Source organism: Octopus bimaculoides, chromosome 10, assembly GCF_046866305.1.
Source record: "Octopus bimaculoides isolate indiv1 chromosome 10, ASM4686630v1, whole genome shotgun sequence".
Lineage (NCBI taxonomy): Eukaryota > Metazoa > Mollusca > Cephalopoda > Octopoda > Octopodidae > Octopus > Octopus bimaculoides.
The window spans coordinates 56,490,022-56,507,031 of record NC_142937.1 but is presented as its reverse complement, the minus strand read 5'-3'; the positions used below and the strand labels follow the sequence as shown (position 1 = coordinate 56,507,031).

The following is a 17,010-nucleotide window of genomic DNA, read 5'->3' as shown; positions in this document are numbered from 1 at the left end:
TAATTAAGTTCATCTCCTTGTGGTGACCAACATGATCGATATTCATTTCATGTGAATAATCCATGAAGACTTATGGGATTGAAGAGCTTACCACATCTCATTCTCCCTCAAACATCAGTTCCAACTTTGAAGGTGATGGAGATAAGAGATATCATATGGGCCAAATATGCCAAACTCATTAATATTGCCATGCTATCTTGACACCGACAAGTGTGTTCTGTCAGTCTTAATACCAATTTTTGTCAGCTGAGTGAATTAGAATAACAAAGTAATGTGTCTTGTGCAAAGACAAAACACACCATCCAGGCCAGGAATGAAATCTATGACTTTATGATTAAAAGCTAATTGCCTAGCCAATTAGCCATATATTGATTGGCTTTTACTTAAGTCAAAATTTTAAAAAATTTTGATGGTTAAGCCAGTTTCTCTATTTTACTTTGTAAAGAATGTCTCATCTTTTTCACTTTACAGAAACACTTGCGTAATGAAATTTACATTCAACTCATCAAACAGTTGACTGAAAATGATGATGTGTAAGTTTGTCTATTTTATATCATTGAAACGGCAGATAAACAGTAAAAGATAAATGTGTTTGAAGTGTAATGCTGTATTACCATGACACATGAAAGGTAAACATTGCAGTGGAATCAAGCGAGTAGGGATTTGAACTAGATATGGATGTGCAATATATTAAATGTGGATGTATGAGTTTAAGTGAATTGCAAAGACTGGTGTGAAAAAAAAAAAAAATGACAGTAATAGTTTGCACATGTTATACAAAAAAATGAAACATAGGGAAGTGTGTTGACAATGAAAGATGCTTATAACAGAAGCAGATAGATCAAAGAGTATTTAGGATGAAAATATTAGATTAGATCTGAAAAGTTTGGGCTAAACTATCAAACTGATTGCCAAAGACTTACTCATGAAAACACTACAACCTCTAGTCCACATATGTGCTGCCATACTACCACTTCTCCTTGTCTAATATATATACAATAGCTTCTGTTGCTCTGAACTAGTTACATAGTAACATTTTCATTTATGTCTATCTAATGCAACCATCTTATCATCTTTACTGCCCTCCTTTTACTGTTTAAACAGCCATTGTTCCCACCCCATGACATCCTGCACTAACTACTACTTCCAAAACTTCCTCAGAATATCAGCCCTCACTAGAATTTCCTCTCTTACTATGTTTTTCTGATAGATATTAACTTTCAGACATGGAAGATGAACATCAACCATATGAAAGTCACTAGTCTCAGAGAGCCTTTGAAAGGTCACAGGCAATGACCTGTCTTCTCACAAAGGTATAAAAATGGTTAAGGACCAAGACATGCAGCAATACTGTGTTTCAAACAGATCCATCTCATATCAGGATCAGAAAACAGACACTCAAACAATGATGATGATGATGATTTCAGTCATTACATCTAACTTAAAGCATTCAATGTATTTACATTACTGTCTTCTTTTACATTTTTCATTCGTTAGTCTGTGGCCATGCTGGGGCACTGCATTTAAGGTTGTAGTTTTCACAAATTGACTCCAGTACTCATCTTTTCAAGCCTGAAACTTATCCTATCAGTCTCTTTTGCTGAACTGTTAAGTTACATGGACGTAAACAAACCAACTGTCAAGTGATGGTGGGCGACAAAACACAAAGATACACACACACACACACACACACACACACACACATGAAACAATAGAAGAGAAAGATGAATGAGAAAAAAATGGTCATATATATATATATATATATATATATATATATATATATATATATATATATATATATATATATATATATATTCTTTTTCTGATTACCTTTTCCTCTTTTATTGCTTCTTTTCCACTTTTCTTCTGATGAAGGACTAACGGTTTGAAATGTGAAGATCCTTTCCACACACACACACACACACACACGTGTGTGTGTGTGGTGTGTGAGGGAGTGTGTGTTTGTGTATGCATGTGTGTGTAAACAAAACTTTCACATAACACCTATCTGCCAAATTACTTTCATAAGGTTTTGGTCAACCTAAAGTTATCATAGAAGACAATTGCCAAAAGTGTTGATAACCTAGAACCATATAGCCATGCTTGAGTCCATAAGCTCTAATGAGTAGTTCTATGATTAAAGGCATTCTTGCTATGACCATTCCATCTTATTTTTAGACAATGCTTGCTGAGTCTTTCCCTTTTTTTTTTTTTGAAAAACGACAGTGTATTTTGCTGTGACATAGGTTACTGCATTTCATTTTAAGTCTATCAATAAAAAGACTAAAGCAAGTCTCTCACATTCATATTCTTAAGTAATTAATTTCTCTTCACCTCCATAAAAGAATTCTTAAAAGAAAAACAAAAAAAAAAAAGCATTCTTTATTTTGTATGTGTTAAAACTTTGAGTATTTGTACATTTATTTCTTGTATTATTTCTAAAACAGAACAAGTCGAAATAAAGGTTGGGTGCTTATGTGGTTGTTAACTGGTTGTGTAATACCACAAGAGGATATGTATCAAGAACTTTTGAAATTCTTGCAAGTCAGTGAAAGCTGTTTGGCTGAACAATGTTTCAATCGAATAAAGATTCTAAGACTGTAAGTATATATACAAAAAAGTAATGCATTTCTTAATAATTTAATTACACTGTGTAATATGATTTTTTTTCCCTTGGGTAGCACCTGTTATTTCCTGTTTGAAAAATAGCTAATATTTCCTTCAAACTTTGCTTTTGTTACATTTATTCAAACCCCATAGAATCCCTCTCAACACATGGCTATGATGCTCCCCTACTACTCCTGCTCATGATCAGAGATGCACATACAGTCAGCCATTAAGACACATGCTCAAGTGGTCAAGGTCAAGCAACTGACAAACAGATCTGTGGTATTGAGCAGAATATTTGCTTTAATAATATTTTTGCTTCAGTAACTCAGTGCGGAATCCATCTGAATGCTCTAAGTGGGGGTGTGGGAGGTACTCTAGGTAGGCCCTACTTCATGCGTGAAATCCACCACAGTTTGCATGTTTATAGCTGTGTTATACTTATTATAAATAACTATTTCATTCCTTACAAAAATGCAACACATACATACACATCCTCACACACACATATATACCCTGAGGTTAAATGTTTATGAAAATAGAGCATGACCTCTTAGAATGAAGTGCTTAGAGTATTGAGTATGAACATGTTTTTATTAAAGGCATATTATTCTTTTGAGAACATGTCAGTGACCAAAGTAGTGCTACTTCTTATATATCTATTAACAGATCAAAACATATAAGCACAATGTTCTATGTTTTATTTATTTAGACCACTGGACTGCAGACATGCTGGGGAACCAGCTTGAAGGGTTTAGTCAAATAAGTCAATCCCTCACTCTCTTTTGTAAAACTGCTAAATTATGAGGACATAAACAAACCAACATCAGTTGTCAAGCTGGTGGGAGATACGACAAAGACATATACGTGTGTGTGTGTGTGTGTGTGTGTGTGTGTGTGTGTGTGTGTGTGTGTGTGTGCGTGTGTACAGGGTGGCCCAAAAGTAGGTTTACAGTTATTCAACTATCTCTCTTGCATTCATATATTAACAGTTTAGATCTTAATTACAAAAAAAATATGAAACCATTATTCAGCAAGATGGAGAACCTCTACATTATGTGTTGACAGTAAGAGACTACCTTAACAAAGCCTTTCCACAGCATTGGTTTGGAAGATGGGGCAGCATCGAATAGCCCCCATGTTCACCTGACTTGATGTCAATGGATTTCTTTTTGTTGGGTAAAGAACAAGGTTTATGAGAAGAAACCCAAAACAGTAATTGAATTAAAAGATTACATTTCTGACGCATTCACTGAAATTGATGGAGATCGGAATGTGTGCCATACTGTGTGTCAAAGTGTTCTGAAGAGATTTGAAGAATGTTGCAATGTTGAAAGAGAACATTTTGAGAGATTAAACATTGTTTAAGATGTGCATAAGCAATATGATTGTAAGATAGAAATTTAAATGTAGTATTTTAAAAGAAATTTAAAGTGTCTAGGTGATAACTGTAAACCTACTTTTGGGCCACCATGTACATATATATATATATATATATATATATATATCTATATATATATATATATATATATTTAGAGACAGAGAGAAAGAGAGATGGCAAGTTTCCACATAGTTTCTATCTACCAAATTCACTCATAAGGCAATGGTAGAAGACATTTGCCCAAGGTACTGTGCAGAGGGACTGAACTCAAAACAACTTTGCAAAGCAAGTTCTTTAACCACACAGCCATGCCTTGCACCTATAAGGGAATTGTTGTTGATGATGATGATGATGGTGGAACTAAACCTAAGGTGGAACTAAAACTAAAACTAAACATAAGAATAAGTAGATAAAGGGTTAAAGCTGGAAAAACTAAATAACATGTTCCATATAAAATGAACTGGTGCTGGTGCCATGTAAAAACCACCCAGTGCACTCTGTAAAGTGGCTGGCATTAGGAAGTGCATCCAGCTGTAGAAACTGCGCCAAAGCAGACAATGGAGCCTAGTGTAGACCAGCTCCTGTCAAATTATCCAACCCATGCCAGCATGGAAAATTGAACATTAAATGATGATGATGATGATGAAGTAAAGATAGAAGTTAAAATGAGTTGATAAATAGATAAAACAATAGGTAGATAGGATAGGATAGGATAGGATAAGATAGGATGATGATGATGATTGTATTTTTCTTTTTATACTAAAAACAGAAGTGGGCCTCGTTTGTATCCTCCCCACACATTGGAACATTTGGCTGTATCTGCTCACTGTGTAGATCCTATCAAGCTTGAAATCATATTATCAGATTCTTCAGTTAAGGTACAGTAATCATAAGAATTATTTTATAAAGTTTTTTTTTCTTGTCATTTTAATTAAAACAATACAAAATAACTAAATAATTACAGATCACCTTTAATCTTCCCAATTTTTCATTCCTTCTGGTAAATGAGTCAAGTTAAATGTTGCTGTTTAGATCTGGCTCAACTCTCCTGGCTCAACTCTGATCAAGCAGACTGATATTCAAAGATATTCTAGGCATAACCATCCCATCATTTTCTATATGTCCAAGATATAGTGAAGGTGTGTGCCTTGGTGGTTAGAGCATTTGGCTCATGGTTGTAAGGACATGAGTTCAGTTCCTGGCGGCACATTATGTCTTTGAGCTAGATACTTAATTCATGTTGTTCCTGTCCACTCAGCAGGCAAAGATGAGTTGTACCTCTAACTCAAAGGACCAGCCTTGTTATACTTTGTGTCGCACTAAATGTCCCAGTTAATGGTACGTGTGCCTGTGGAGTATTCAGCCACTTGCACATTAATTTAACGAGCAGGATGTTTTGTTGATCAGATCAACTGGAACCCTCATCATTGTAAATGAAAGAGTACCAGTAATATCCAAGACTGCATTTTCTAGAAGGCAACAGAATTTGTTTCAAGGTGGCTGTGGATAAGGAGGCATGATACCTGGAAAGGGTAAGTGCTAACTAGATACTGCTGAGGTTTGATCAATCATAGTTTGGTCACTCAGGTGCAGGTGTCTGTTTATTGAAAGACACAAAATATTGAATAACTTCAATAAGACATTGCTGATTAATATCTCCAGATGCATCACAGGATGATGTATTGAAAAACCAGACATAACGATTTTCTATATCTTGGACCACATTTTTCAATCTATCCATTTTTAAAATCAGTTGTGTCGCATTGAGGGAGATTTAGTTGTTATTTCTAGCTTATTGAAAAATCCCATAGCACAGTCATGGGCAGACTGCAATCCATGGGACTTTCTGAATGGTGCATCAAATAAAAAAATTACTGAAGTTTTTTAATTGGGCAGCCCACCTGATAGTGATCCATATTTCATGTAGCCCACTTGGTGGTTCAGCAAAAAGATACTAATAGAATAAATACCAGGTTTTAAAAAAATACAAGCAAAAAAAAACATACCAGGATCAATTCAGTTGACTAAGAAATTCTTCTTCAAGGTAGTGCCCCAGCATGGCCACAGTCTAATAACTGAAACAAGTAAAAGATAAAAGTAAAAAGTTGCCTACCACAGATGTTCTTACTATGTTGATGACAACAATTTCAATCTACTTCTGATGATGATTATTTGTACATCCTATGACTCAAGAGTAACCAATTTATCCATTATGTTTACTATAGTTCACTCTAAGTCCTGTGATTCTCAATTTGACAAATAAATACCAGTCCACATTTCCATAAAAAATGTTACTGAGTTTTTTTGCTCCCACTTATACATTATTAATGGGAAGACAATACAGAGTTTGCATCCATACAACTCTTCTATATTTGGCATTAGTTTTGGACAAATTTTAAAAGTTTTAAACCATTTCAATTTCATTAATCTTTTAGCACACTATATTTTCTCTAGAATTGTTTCCCCTGCCACTGCCCTGTTACTACAGGGGAGAAAACTCATACAGTGACATGATGCACCTACAGTGTGCTAAAGCAACTTAAAGTACAACCCCACCTAGTAGGCCTGTTCACCATGTATAATATTGGCATTATCCATCATGGGCCAATGTTTGTTTATCATAGACTCTTTATCACTGATATTTAACTCTCTAGCATTCATATTACTCTGTCAAATGCAATGCTTATTTATTCACATTGTTTTCAATTAGTCATGCATTATCTTGTAGCTTCACAATTTTGATGATGTGAGTGTTTATTTTTAGAATAACATTGTAGGGTAGATGCAAGAGGCTGGATCTAGCTGGTTTGAGCATAAAACAGGTAAAATATTTGGGCCAGATATGGCTGGTTTAAATGTTAAAGAGTTAACAAACTTTACTACTTCAGTGACCTGGAGAGATGAAATAATCATTATAGAATTTAGAATCTGCATTTCTTTTCTTCTGCAAACAATCATTCTTCAAATTTATTGTCCATTCAACTGTTTTCTGTATTCAAAAATTGACTTATGTTTATCTTGTTTGCATTTACAGAAAATGGAAGTTTTTTCACATACCATGGTAATGGACATATGTGACAAAATTGTCAGTAAATTAGGCATAAAGTCTAGTTTTGGATATGGCTTATTCCTAAAAACCAAAAATAGAGGTAAATTATTATTGCTATTGTATACTCTGCCATCAATAACAGTACATTCATCAGTTTTATGTTACCATGATGTCCTATAGTTATTGTTACCACCACTACCAGTCTATTAAGTGAAATTTGAAATCAAGAGATTCTGTTGTACTGATGACTTTCACATGAAACTTAAAAGAATTAGCAATAGTTTAAGGACTTGTTGACATCTCAACTGAAGTGTTGTGCATTCATGTAAACAAAATTGGTGGCTATTTTGCATGTTAAGCAAGCTACTAAACTTCTCTCCTTCACTAACTGGTAGCAGAACAGATAGGTAGAGATAGATAGATGAAACACACACACACACACACGCATATTTATATGTACGTATATATATATATATATATATATATAGTGGCTACCAACTCACAGACAAGTATGACCAGCATTGGCAAATTATCTTATCCTAGATGCTAAAGACAATGGTTTCCAGTAATGGCACAACATCACAAAAACTTTCACCTACAAAGCCATGTAGTCCAGACACAAGCAAGAGGAAGATCTCTGGCTTCACAATGAGATGGATCTTCCTTCTCCTAGAGCAGTGGTTCTCAACCTTTTTCAAAATTTTTGCTTCACGGTCCCCTGGCCATTTTTTAGAGGCCTCGCAGTCCCCGGCCTATTTTGGCAGGAATAAGAGATTAATCAAATGCAAAATGTTTGCGATTATACTACTATTAGGTTTAAGTAGTTGAATGCACAAAACCCCAATAATGCCATTAAATATAAATGTTAGATGTAAGCATAAAATAACAATAACGACACTAACATGACACCAGATGTTGGCAGAATGCTATGAAAAAATTAACATTTTGTTTAATTTAAGTCTATGAAGTAGGGCCACAGTTAACTATACCAAACATTAATTATTCATTAGTAACTTATGCTTTCAAACCCATTTTCACAAATATTATGTTCAGTGGCAAGTAAGGTCTGGTATAAGAAAGGGACCATCGGCATTGATATAGCGTTTAATTCTTTGTTTATTTTTTCCGATTCTTTCCTTGATTCGCATATATATTTGCCGAAAACCAATAGAAGACAGGATATTTTTTGATAGACAAAGAAAAATCATCAAACTTGTTCAAAAGAAGGATTAATGTGACTGCTGTATTTGCTTTAGCTTTACCAAATTGTCTATATTTGGCTGGGTTCTGGATAAAGCAACCCTCATATCGTATGTAAAATCCAGTCTGTTTCGTTGTTTGCTTTTTATCGATTGAAGAGCTGAAAATGCCAACTCGCACTCATAAGTGGTTGTGAAGGGAACTAGATATTTCAGTGCCATCTTTGAAATATCTGGATAAAGTTGTGCTACCTGAATCCAAAAGTCACAACTCATTTCACAAAAGATCTGTTTTGCAGCTCCGTCATTCAACAATTCTATGAACTGCTCCTGCACGGTTATGTCCTCGGAAGGGAGATCAGCAAGAGATATGGAAAATGGAGCAATAAAGTTCATGAAGCAATAAACTTGCTCAAAGTTTTGCAAATTGAGAAAATATAGGGATAATTCTTCCCTAAGAATGCAAATATGGTTTTGCATCACCTCAACCTTATCATCATTGACGAGGAACTCGTTTTCATCAATAAATTTATTAAGCTGAGGAAGAGGTGCAAAGTTTTTCTCCTGCAATTTTGAAGCCCATAGTTCCAGTTTCATTTTAAAAGCAGATATTTTTTCATGACAATGAAGTACTGTCATGCATTTTCCTTGCAGGGTTAAGTTAAGAGCGTTGAAAGAGTCGAATATATCCACCAAAAATGCCAGACATATAAGAAATTGGGCGTCACAAAATTTAGCTCACAAACAAGACTTCAAGTCCTGAATAAATTCATTTATTTTGTTTCTAAGCAAAAGAACTTGCATCAGTACTTTCCCTTTAGATAACCATCGGACGTGAGAGACCAACAGAAGAGTTTCAAAATCAGCATCATTTAATCGGCATAAATATGCGAAGAGATGAGAATTTAGTGCCCCAGCTTTGATGAAGTTGACAACAGCAATAACGTCATTCAGAACATTTTTAAGTGTATCTGGTAAAGTCTTAGCCATAAGATCTTGTCGGTGAATTGTACAATGTGTCCCAAGAGCATTCAGGGCTTTTTGTTTGATAAGTGTTTGAAAACCCGAGCAGCAACCTAGCATAACCGGAGTGCCATCAGTGCAGACACCGATACAGTGCTCCCAATTGATGTCATGTGCATGAAAGAAGTTGTCAACTTTGACTAAAATGTCTTTTGTTGTCGTTTTAGAGTGGAGAGATTTGCAAAACAGAAAATTGTCTTCCATACTCTTATTGTGAATATACCGTACAAAGATGTACAGTTGAGCCATATTTGCGATATCTGTAGATTCATCAAGTTGGATAGAAAAAAAGTTGAATGTGGAATTCTTTATTTTTGCCACCACTTGGGAAAGGATATTTTCAGATATTTCGGCAATTTGTCTATTGTTGGTGTCATTTGAAAGGGAGATATGTTTCAGTTTTGAAAGCTCACTTTGGCTGAAAACATTTAAGATAATCATTCTGCAACAGGGCAAGATCAGTTGTTCTCCAATGTTGTGTGGCTTTTTTTGTGGTAGTGATTTTTTCGAAATTTTGTAGGAAGTTTTGAGACCAGAAGCAATATCAAAACAAAAACTTCCCATGTCATTGAGCCTAGAGTGTATCAGAGCATCAGATTTTTGTTTGAAAAAATCCTCCTTTTTTGTCAACAAAGCCAGGGTGTTTTGTTTCCAAGTGTCACTTTAACTTGCTAGGTTTGAGAGAAGATGATGCCAAAACCTCGGAACACAGAACGCACTGTGGTCTCTCCTCCTCATTTGAAATTATAAAAGTAAAGCCAAATTTCAAGAAGGATATGTCATATTTCATTTTTTTCCTTGGATTCATTCTAAAAAACAGAAATTTACATGGTGTCAACCGTGCAACTAATGATAATTGATAAATGACATCATCACATTTGCTTTGGCAAAATTATTCGACTTGGTAGCTTCATTTTACTTTGAAAATGAATCAGGATCAAGTAATCATAACCCTAACACACAATAACATAAAACAGTGTATGTAAACTTACATTAGAATACAAAGATGATGAATTTCTCTGTAACGGTAAATCATCTAAGACCAATTGAAGTTGATGAAATCACACGTGCGTACATGACCACTTGCAAAAAGGAAAGTCTGCTTAATTAAGTTGCACTGTGAATAATTAAATTAGTGTTTTAAAGCTGCATCCATAATCACATAATTTAGCTGTTATTTCTAGCACATCAAATAACTATATTAGACTGTAGCATAGGTTTGTGCATGTGTGTGTGTGTGTGTGCGTGTGCATGTGTGTGTGTGTGTATGCGTGTGCATGTGTGTGTGCGTGTGTGCATGTGTATGTGCGCATGTGCATGTGTGTGTGTGTGCATGTGTGTGTGTGCGTGTGCATGTGTGTGTGCATGTGCATGTGCATAGATCACTAAACTAATTAGAAATTGACAGTCAGTTCAGTAAAAATACCAAATCCTTTAACACAAGTTCATGAAATAAACCAACTTATAGATATATCTTCAATGACATATTTCAAATCACTGTATATGCTTTTTTTTTGTTTTTTTTCCCCCAGTTATACCACTTGTAGACAATGATTATATCATGGACATTTTGGGACATATGGAAATATATTTTATGTCCCAACCATTACAAGTGAAAGACAAATGTAAGTATTATAATATTATTCTTTACTTTGCAGTTTTAAAATCATATTTTATATCTTGTTATAAAATACTGTGCTCCATACTATACCATATTATGCAATATTATTTTCCTTTTACCATATATCTGAATGCATGTTGATTTCTTAATGGTTTTTATCAGTAGATATACTTTCACTGAGTTAACATATACATACATACAAACATGCATACATACATACATGATGGCTGCCCCCTCGTTATCGAGTATGGCCATTGCACAAAGCTTAACTTAACGGTGCTGTGATCAAATGTGACTTTTTAGCCCAGCCAAGGATCTACAATGTCTTGCACAGAGTTGGCATCCAAAACCTTTACTGGCAATAGCTGGCTGTTGTTGTAATTGAGCACCATGTACCTTTGCGTGTCGTTTAAGTCCTCCTGCTGAATCACACTCCCTTCCACATGCCCGACAGACATGATTAGTATGGTGTGTAGCATCATCACCAGCGGCCTGGTAGTCAATCATCGGTCTTGCTTTATGACTACGAAGATAACTCATGAGTCCAGCTTTACTGAGGCACGGTCTTGCACAGACACTGCATGTCAGTGTCATAGGAAGACCCTTGCCATCTGGAAGTGCAACAACAATGCCCTTCCTGACATCCCTCCTTAATTTCTCATGTGCAATTCGTGATTTCTCAAAAATAGTTGTCCCCTCATGCACAATCCTTCTCCACCTGCCATGGTCAGTAGCTATGCCTTCCCACGTATTAGGAGAGATGTTGGCATCTCTCAAGGAAACCTTCAGCAAGTGTTTATATCTCTTTTTTGGTTTATGTGAAGGTCGTTCTCCTTTAGCTAACATACATACATACATACATACATGCATTCATACATACATACATGCATTCATACATACATACATGCATTCATACATACATACATATATACATACATACATATGTATGTGTGTGTGTGTACATAAATATACACATATGTGCGGGTATATATATATATATATATATATATATATGAACTCACACAAACACATGCTTGTGGCAGATTCTGTCACAAGCATAGCAAAGGGAAGCAATGTAAGTGTTTTGGTTTCTAGTACTGATGTAAATTGTGCTAAAAAATGGTTGATCCTTTATATTGGAAATCCATATGTCCGTCTGCACTTGAGGAGAGTGGTTTCTTTCAAATTGTGTAATGTTTGCATTGATTGATTAAATGGAGTTGCATGAAATGGCCGTAATGCATTGATACCTGGACATCCATGTTACTTATTTTCTTTTTATTCACCTAACTTCGAGCTGCGTGGACTATACCAAACTGGCTTGGTGCCTCAATTTATGTACCTAATTCTACTAAATCTTAATTATTTTATATATATATATATATATATATATATATATATATATACACACACACACACATATATATATTGGATTGTCCGGAAAGTTCGTGCTGATTTATAGTAGCTTACTTTTCGACTTATTTGCCATGAAACCACCTCTATTCTGGGAAGAGGGTATTTTCAAGTTAAAGGAAAGATGGAGACGCATTGTGCAAGAGTGGTTGGCGTTAGGAAGGGCATCCAGCTGTAGAAACTCTGCCAAATTTAGATTGGAGCCTGGTGTTGCCATCCGGTTTCACCAGTCCTCAGTCAAGTCGTCCAACCCATGCTAGCATGGAAAGCGGACATTAAACGATGATGATGATGATGATGATGATGATATATATATATATATATATATGTGTGTGTGTATATATATATATCATCACCATTTAAAACTCATTTTTCCATACTGGCACAGATTGGACAACTTGATAGGAGCTGGCAAGCTAGAGGACTGTACTAAGCTGAAATGTTCCAGAGTATACTGGGTTCCCTTTTTTATATATAACATTGCCCTCAGTGTGATAACCAAATAACTCACATGACAAGACTCCTTAACTGAAGGAGGTGTAGTGTTGAGGAAGGTGACATAAAGCCACCTACCTCAATACTATGAGAAGATAAAGGATGATAGAGAGATAGAAACAAGTTCACACGTGTATCATATCATAACATATCAAAAAAAAAAAAAAAATACTCATATTCTCCAATTTCCAACTTTGGTAAATGTTTATGTTTGCACATCCTGACACAAAAACGTCAGAAGGCGATTTTGGTGTAAAGGGACATAACTCAGACTACTCTAAGTCAGTTTTATTATTCAGTGTAACAACTAATTCATTGCACTCCGATACACATGTATTATGAATGTAGGGATTCTTTCTTTAAAATGGATGGTACCTTGTTAAATGAATATTTTCTTGTGATTAAGAGTAGGTACCTTTTATGGATTGTATTTAAACCAACAACTCAAGCAAAAACTGAGAATAGTAGTAACTGTCTTTCCTAAGAGCCAAACCAAAATAGTTGACACAAGCTTTGAATTCATGATCAGCCGATTGTAATCCCGATTTTTAAATTCATATCCCTAACAAAATTTTGCCCAAGATATTATTTTAGTCTTCAACTGGTTTTAGTCATTGAACTGTTGTCACACTGGGGTACTGCCTTCAATGTTTTAGTGAACTACATTACCGCAACCCTTGTAATTTATCTGGTGCTTATTTCGTTGATCTCATAAGGGCCAAAAGGCTACTCAGCCTTGAAATAAAGCAGGCATGGTAACCTTTTGTGGGAAGCAGGCCACATGAGGCATGACTCATCATCAGGTAGACCATGCTACTAAAAGAAATTCAAGGTAATTATTCATTATGTGTGTTAGGTGTGCCATTCAAGAAGTCTGATGGGCTCCAGTTTGCCCATGACTAGTTCCTTAGTTCTTTCCTGAGTCATATAGACTCATAGGGCTGGTTTCCTGGTTTTTATGGCATATATATATCTCCCACCTGGATGTGACTCCAGCCTGTCACAGGATTACTCATTTTTGCCAGTTAGATGGACTGAAGCAACATGAAATGAAGTGTTTTGCTCAAGAACACAATGTGTTGCCTAGTCTAGAAATTGAAACCACAATCTTACAATCATGAGTCCAACACCCTAACCACTACGCCGTGTGCCTCCACTTGCCCATGACTGGTGTAAAATAACACAACTCAGATGTAGCTAAATACCATAAGGTATTTTTGTTCAACACACCAACTTTGTTTGTACCACACCAATATACACATTATGAACACAGGAACTTTTTCCTTTAAAATTATTTTTAGATTGCTGCCAAAAAAATAAACGTATGTTTTTAAATGTTTCAGCATATAAATTTCAATTCATGAAAAAACTTTGGGCGTTGGATGATGTAAAGGAAGACTTGGTGGCTGATGAAATGTTCAGCTATCATCAGGTGAGGTTTTTGCTAACTGCTCTTGTTGTGTCTGATGCAAGTTATATAATACAACTGCCACAGAAGGGTCTATAGAAAAACTTGAGAAGTTCAGTACTGTGAGGAGTGAAGAGCTTCACCTGAGTGAGGAAGAGAGGAAAAGAAATGTTGCTTTGGTCGTAGGAGTTGGAGATGTTCAACCCTTTAGCATTTAGATTATTCTGTTAAATATAATACTTATTTATTCACATAGCTTTCAATTAATCCCACATTATCTTGTAGCTTCAATATTTTGATGATGTGATTGTTAATTTTTAGAATGACATTGCAGTGGAGTAGATGTGGCCAGTTTGAGCATAAAATGGGTTGGGTTTTAAGTCAGTAGAGTGAAAGAATTAAATCAAAAAGTTGATCATTTTTACCCTGTCAAAAACAGTCTGCCACACCACTGATCATATACTATACTGTTAAAGTTAAGGAAGGAACATTAGTAAAGTGGAAACCAGTGAAACTCTTTTTCTAAATTCATGCATATATATAATTCATAAAGCTGAGAATTTAAGTATAACAATGAATAGTTCAGCAAAGAATATTTATATAATAAAGGCATAACAATTTAGAATTTGTAGGCCTAATATTGTGTGTACATATATATGAATATAGTTCAATACAGTGTGTGTGTTTGTGTGTGTGTGTGTGTGTGTGTTTAATATATACAACATATATCATACATGATGGAATGGCTTTTGGGTAAGAAGTTTGCTTCTCAACTACATGGTTCCAGGTTCATTCCCCTTGGGCAAGTATCTTTTACTGTAGTTCCAGACTGACCAAAGCCTTGTGAGTGGATTTGGCATACAGAAACAGAAAGAAACCTATTGTGTGTGTGTGTGTGTGCGTGTGTGTGTGTGCGTGTGTGTGTGCGTGCCTGGTTATATGTCTTGACATTGCATGACAGATGCCAATGAGTGTCCCAGTCATATAGGTGGTGTCATTCATTTCCAATATTCTGTGAATGTCCAGCCATGGGAAATATTACCTTGCTTGGAAACAGGTACAAGTTGCTGAAGAAAATTTGACTCAGTAAACTCCATCTGACCCATACTAGTATGGAAGAGTGAATGGTAAATTGGTGATGATGAGAGTATGTATTATATATCAAAGTGTGAAGAGTGGTCTATCTTATAGTAAGTTTCATATTTCTCCTAATTCTGTTAGCATGCGTCATTAAATTCTAGTTACTCCCCTTTGAACCTGAAGCCAGTAATGAGAAATTAGTTTGCGTTTTATATTTCTCCAAAAACATTCCATGAAAAAAGTTTGGTTATATGATATAACATGTCTTTTAAATACAAAAGTTAGAGGGAAAGTTCATAGGCTGACCAAGATACTCTTATGGAATATGACCAAATGAGGTTTATTTTTCCACATAGTCCCCCTTGCTGTCCACACACTTCTTCCATCGGTGTTGCAGTGCTTGGATCCCATTAGTGAAGCAGCTTTCATCCTGTCAGTCAAAATAGTCATCAACAGCAGATATGACGTCATCATCATTGCAATACAGGTTCCCAACCAAATGTTTTTTCATGTTGGGGAACAGATAATAGTCGGATGTGGCCCAATCAGGAGAATAGGGAGGATGATCAACCAGTTCAAAGCCAAAGTCACACACAGCAGCCATTGAAACCAAGGACTTGTGTGCTGGAGCATTGTTCTGATGAAACAAGACCCCTTTCATCAGTTTTCTTGGGCATTTGGTCTTGATAGCCTTTCATAGCTACCTCAGCAAATTGGCATAGTACTCTCCATTAAATTAATTTCATTAATAACAATAATAATGTTAAGGATGATGTGATTGTTTATTTAAGAATCATATTGTTGAGTAGATATGAGAGGCCAGATCCGGTCAATTTTAACATAAAACAAGCTAAGTATTTTGGCCAGATACGGTCAGTATAAATGCTAATGAGTTAACTCGTAAAGGCTCTTCTGATTTTGATTTAGAAATCAGGGAACCAACAATGAAAAATTCTGAATGTTATTTCTTTTAATAATTTTTAATGAATGGCTACAGACAATTCACTCCTGTTGCTAGTATTGTTCAGAAATGTACAAATGTCTGCAAATCGTCATCATCATTTTAACATCAAATTTTCCATGCTTGCATGCATTGGATATTATTGCATGGTATTGAGGCAGAATTTTTCTGCAGCTGAATGCCTTTCCTGTTGCCAACATTCACCTGTTTCAATGGAAGATAATACTTCCCTATGGCTAGATATGATCTTGCAGAATATTGGAAATGAATGATACTACTTATGACAGTGACAGTCATTTTACAACACTCATGCGATATCAAGACCAAGGGACACAAACATCCACACACTCACATATATACAAAGGGTTTCCATCTACCAAACACACTCACAAGGCTTTGGTTAGTTGAACTGAACTTGGAATCATGTCATTGGGAAACAAACTTCATACCACACAACCATGCCTGCATCTAAACCAGTAAAATAGAAAATTAAAACAAAAAATTCTTCCTCTGCCTCAATAATTTTTAAGTCTAATCAAGTAATCTATAAGTCTTAATGCAAGACATGTCCATTTTATTTCTATTATGTCTTTGTATTTATTTTTTTTAATAGGACCTTCCAAATTATGTTGCTGGTTTCCATGACTGTCCGCTAGCTACTGCTGTAAAACTGTCTGCCTTAATTTTCAAAGCAACTCATGAGAACACAGAGTTAGATAATACAAATTTCAGGTAACTTGGGTCATACTTTTAAACATTCCAATGATTTTTTT

At 35.4% G+C, this 17,010-nt stretch overlaps 1 protein-coding gene across 2 annotated transcripts in view; it reads left to right on the top strand.

The window, feature by feature from the left end:
- Positions 1-17,010, top strand: part of LOC106872589 (myosin-VIIa) — a 98,968-nt gene that overhangs the window by 71,892 nt on the left and 10,066 nt on the right. For both annotated transcript variants that reach the window (XM_052971213.2, XM_014919623.3), the window contains 7 exons: positions 472-533; positions 2,448-2,600; positions 4,758-4,866; positions 7,023-7,137; positions 10,792-10,884; positions 14,132-14,220; positions 16,851-16,969. In XM_052971213.2, coding sequence (XP_052827173.1) covers positions 472-533; positions 2,448-2,600; positions 4,758-4,866; positions 7,023-7,137; positions 10,792-10,884; positions 14,132-14,220; positions 16,851-16,969 — 740 coding nt within the window. The remainder of the gene's footprint in view (positions 1-471; positions 534-2,447; positions 2,601-4,757; positions 4,867-7,022; positions 7,138-10,791; positions 10,885-14,131; positions 14,221-16,850; positions 16,970-17,010) is intronic.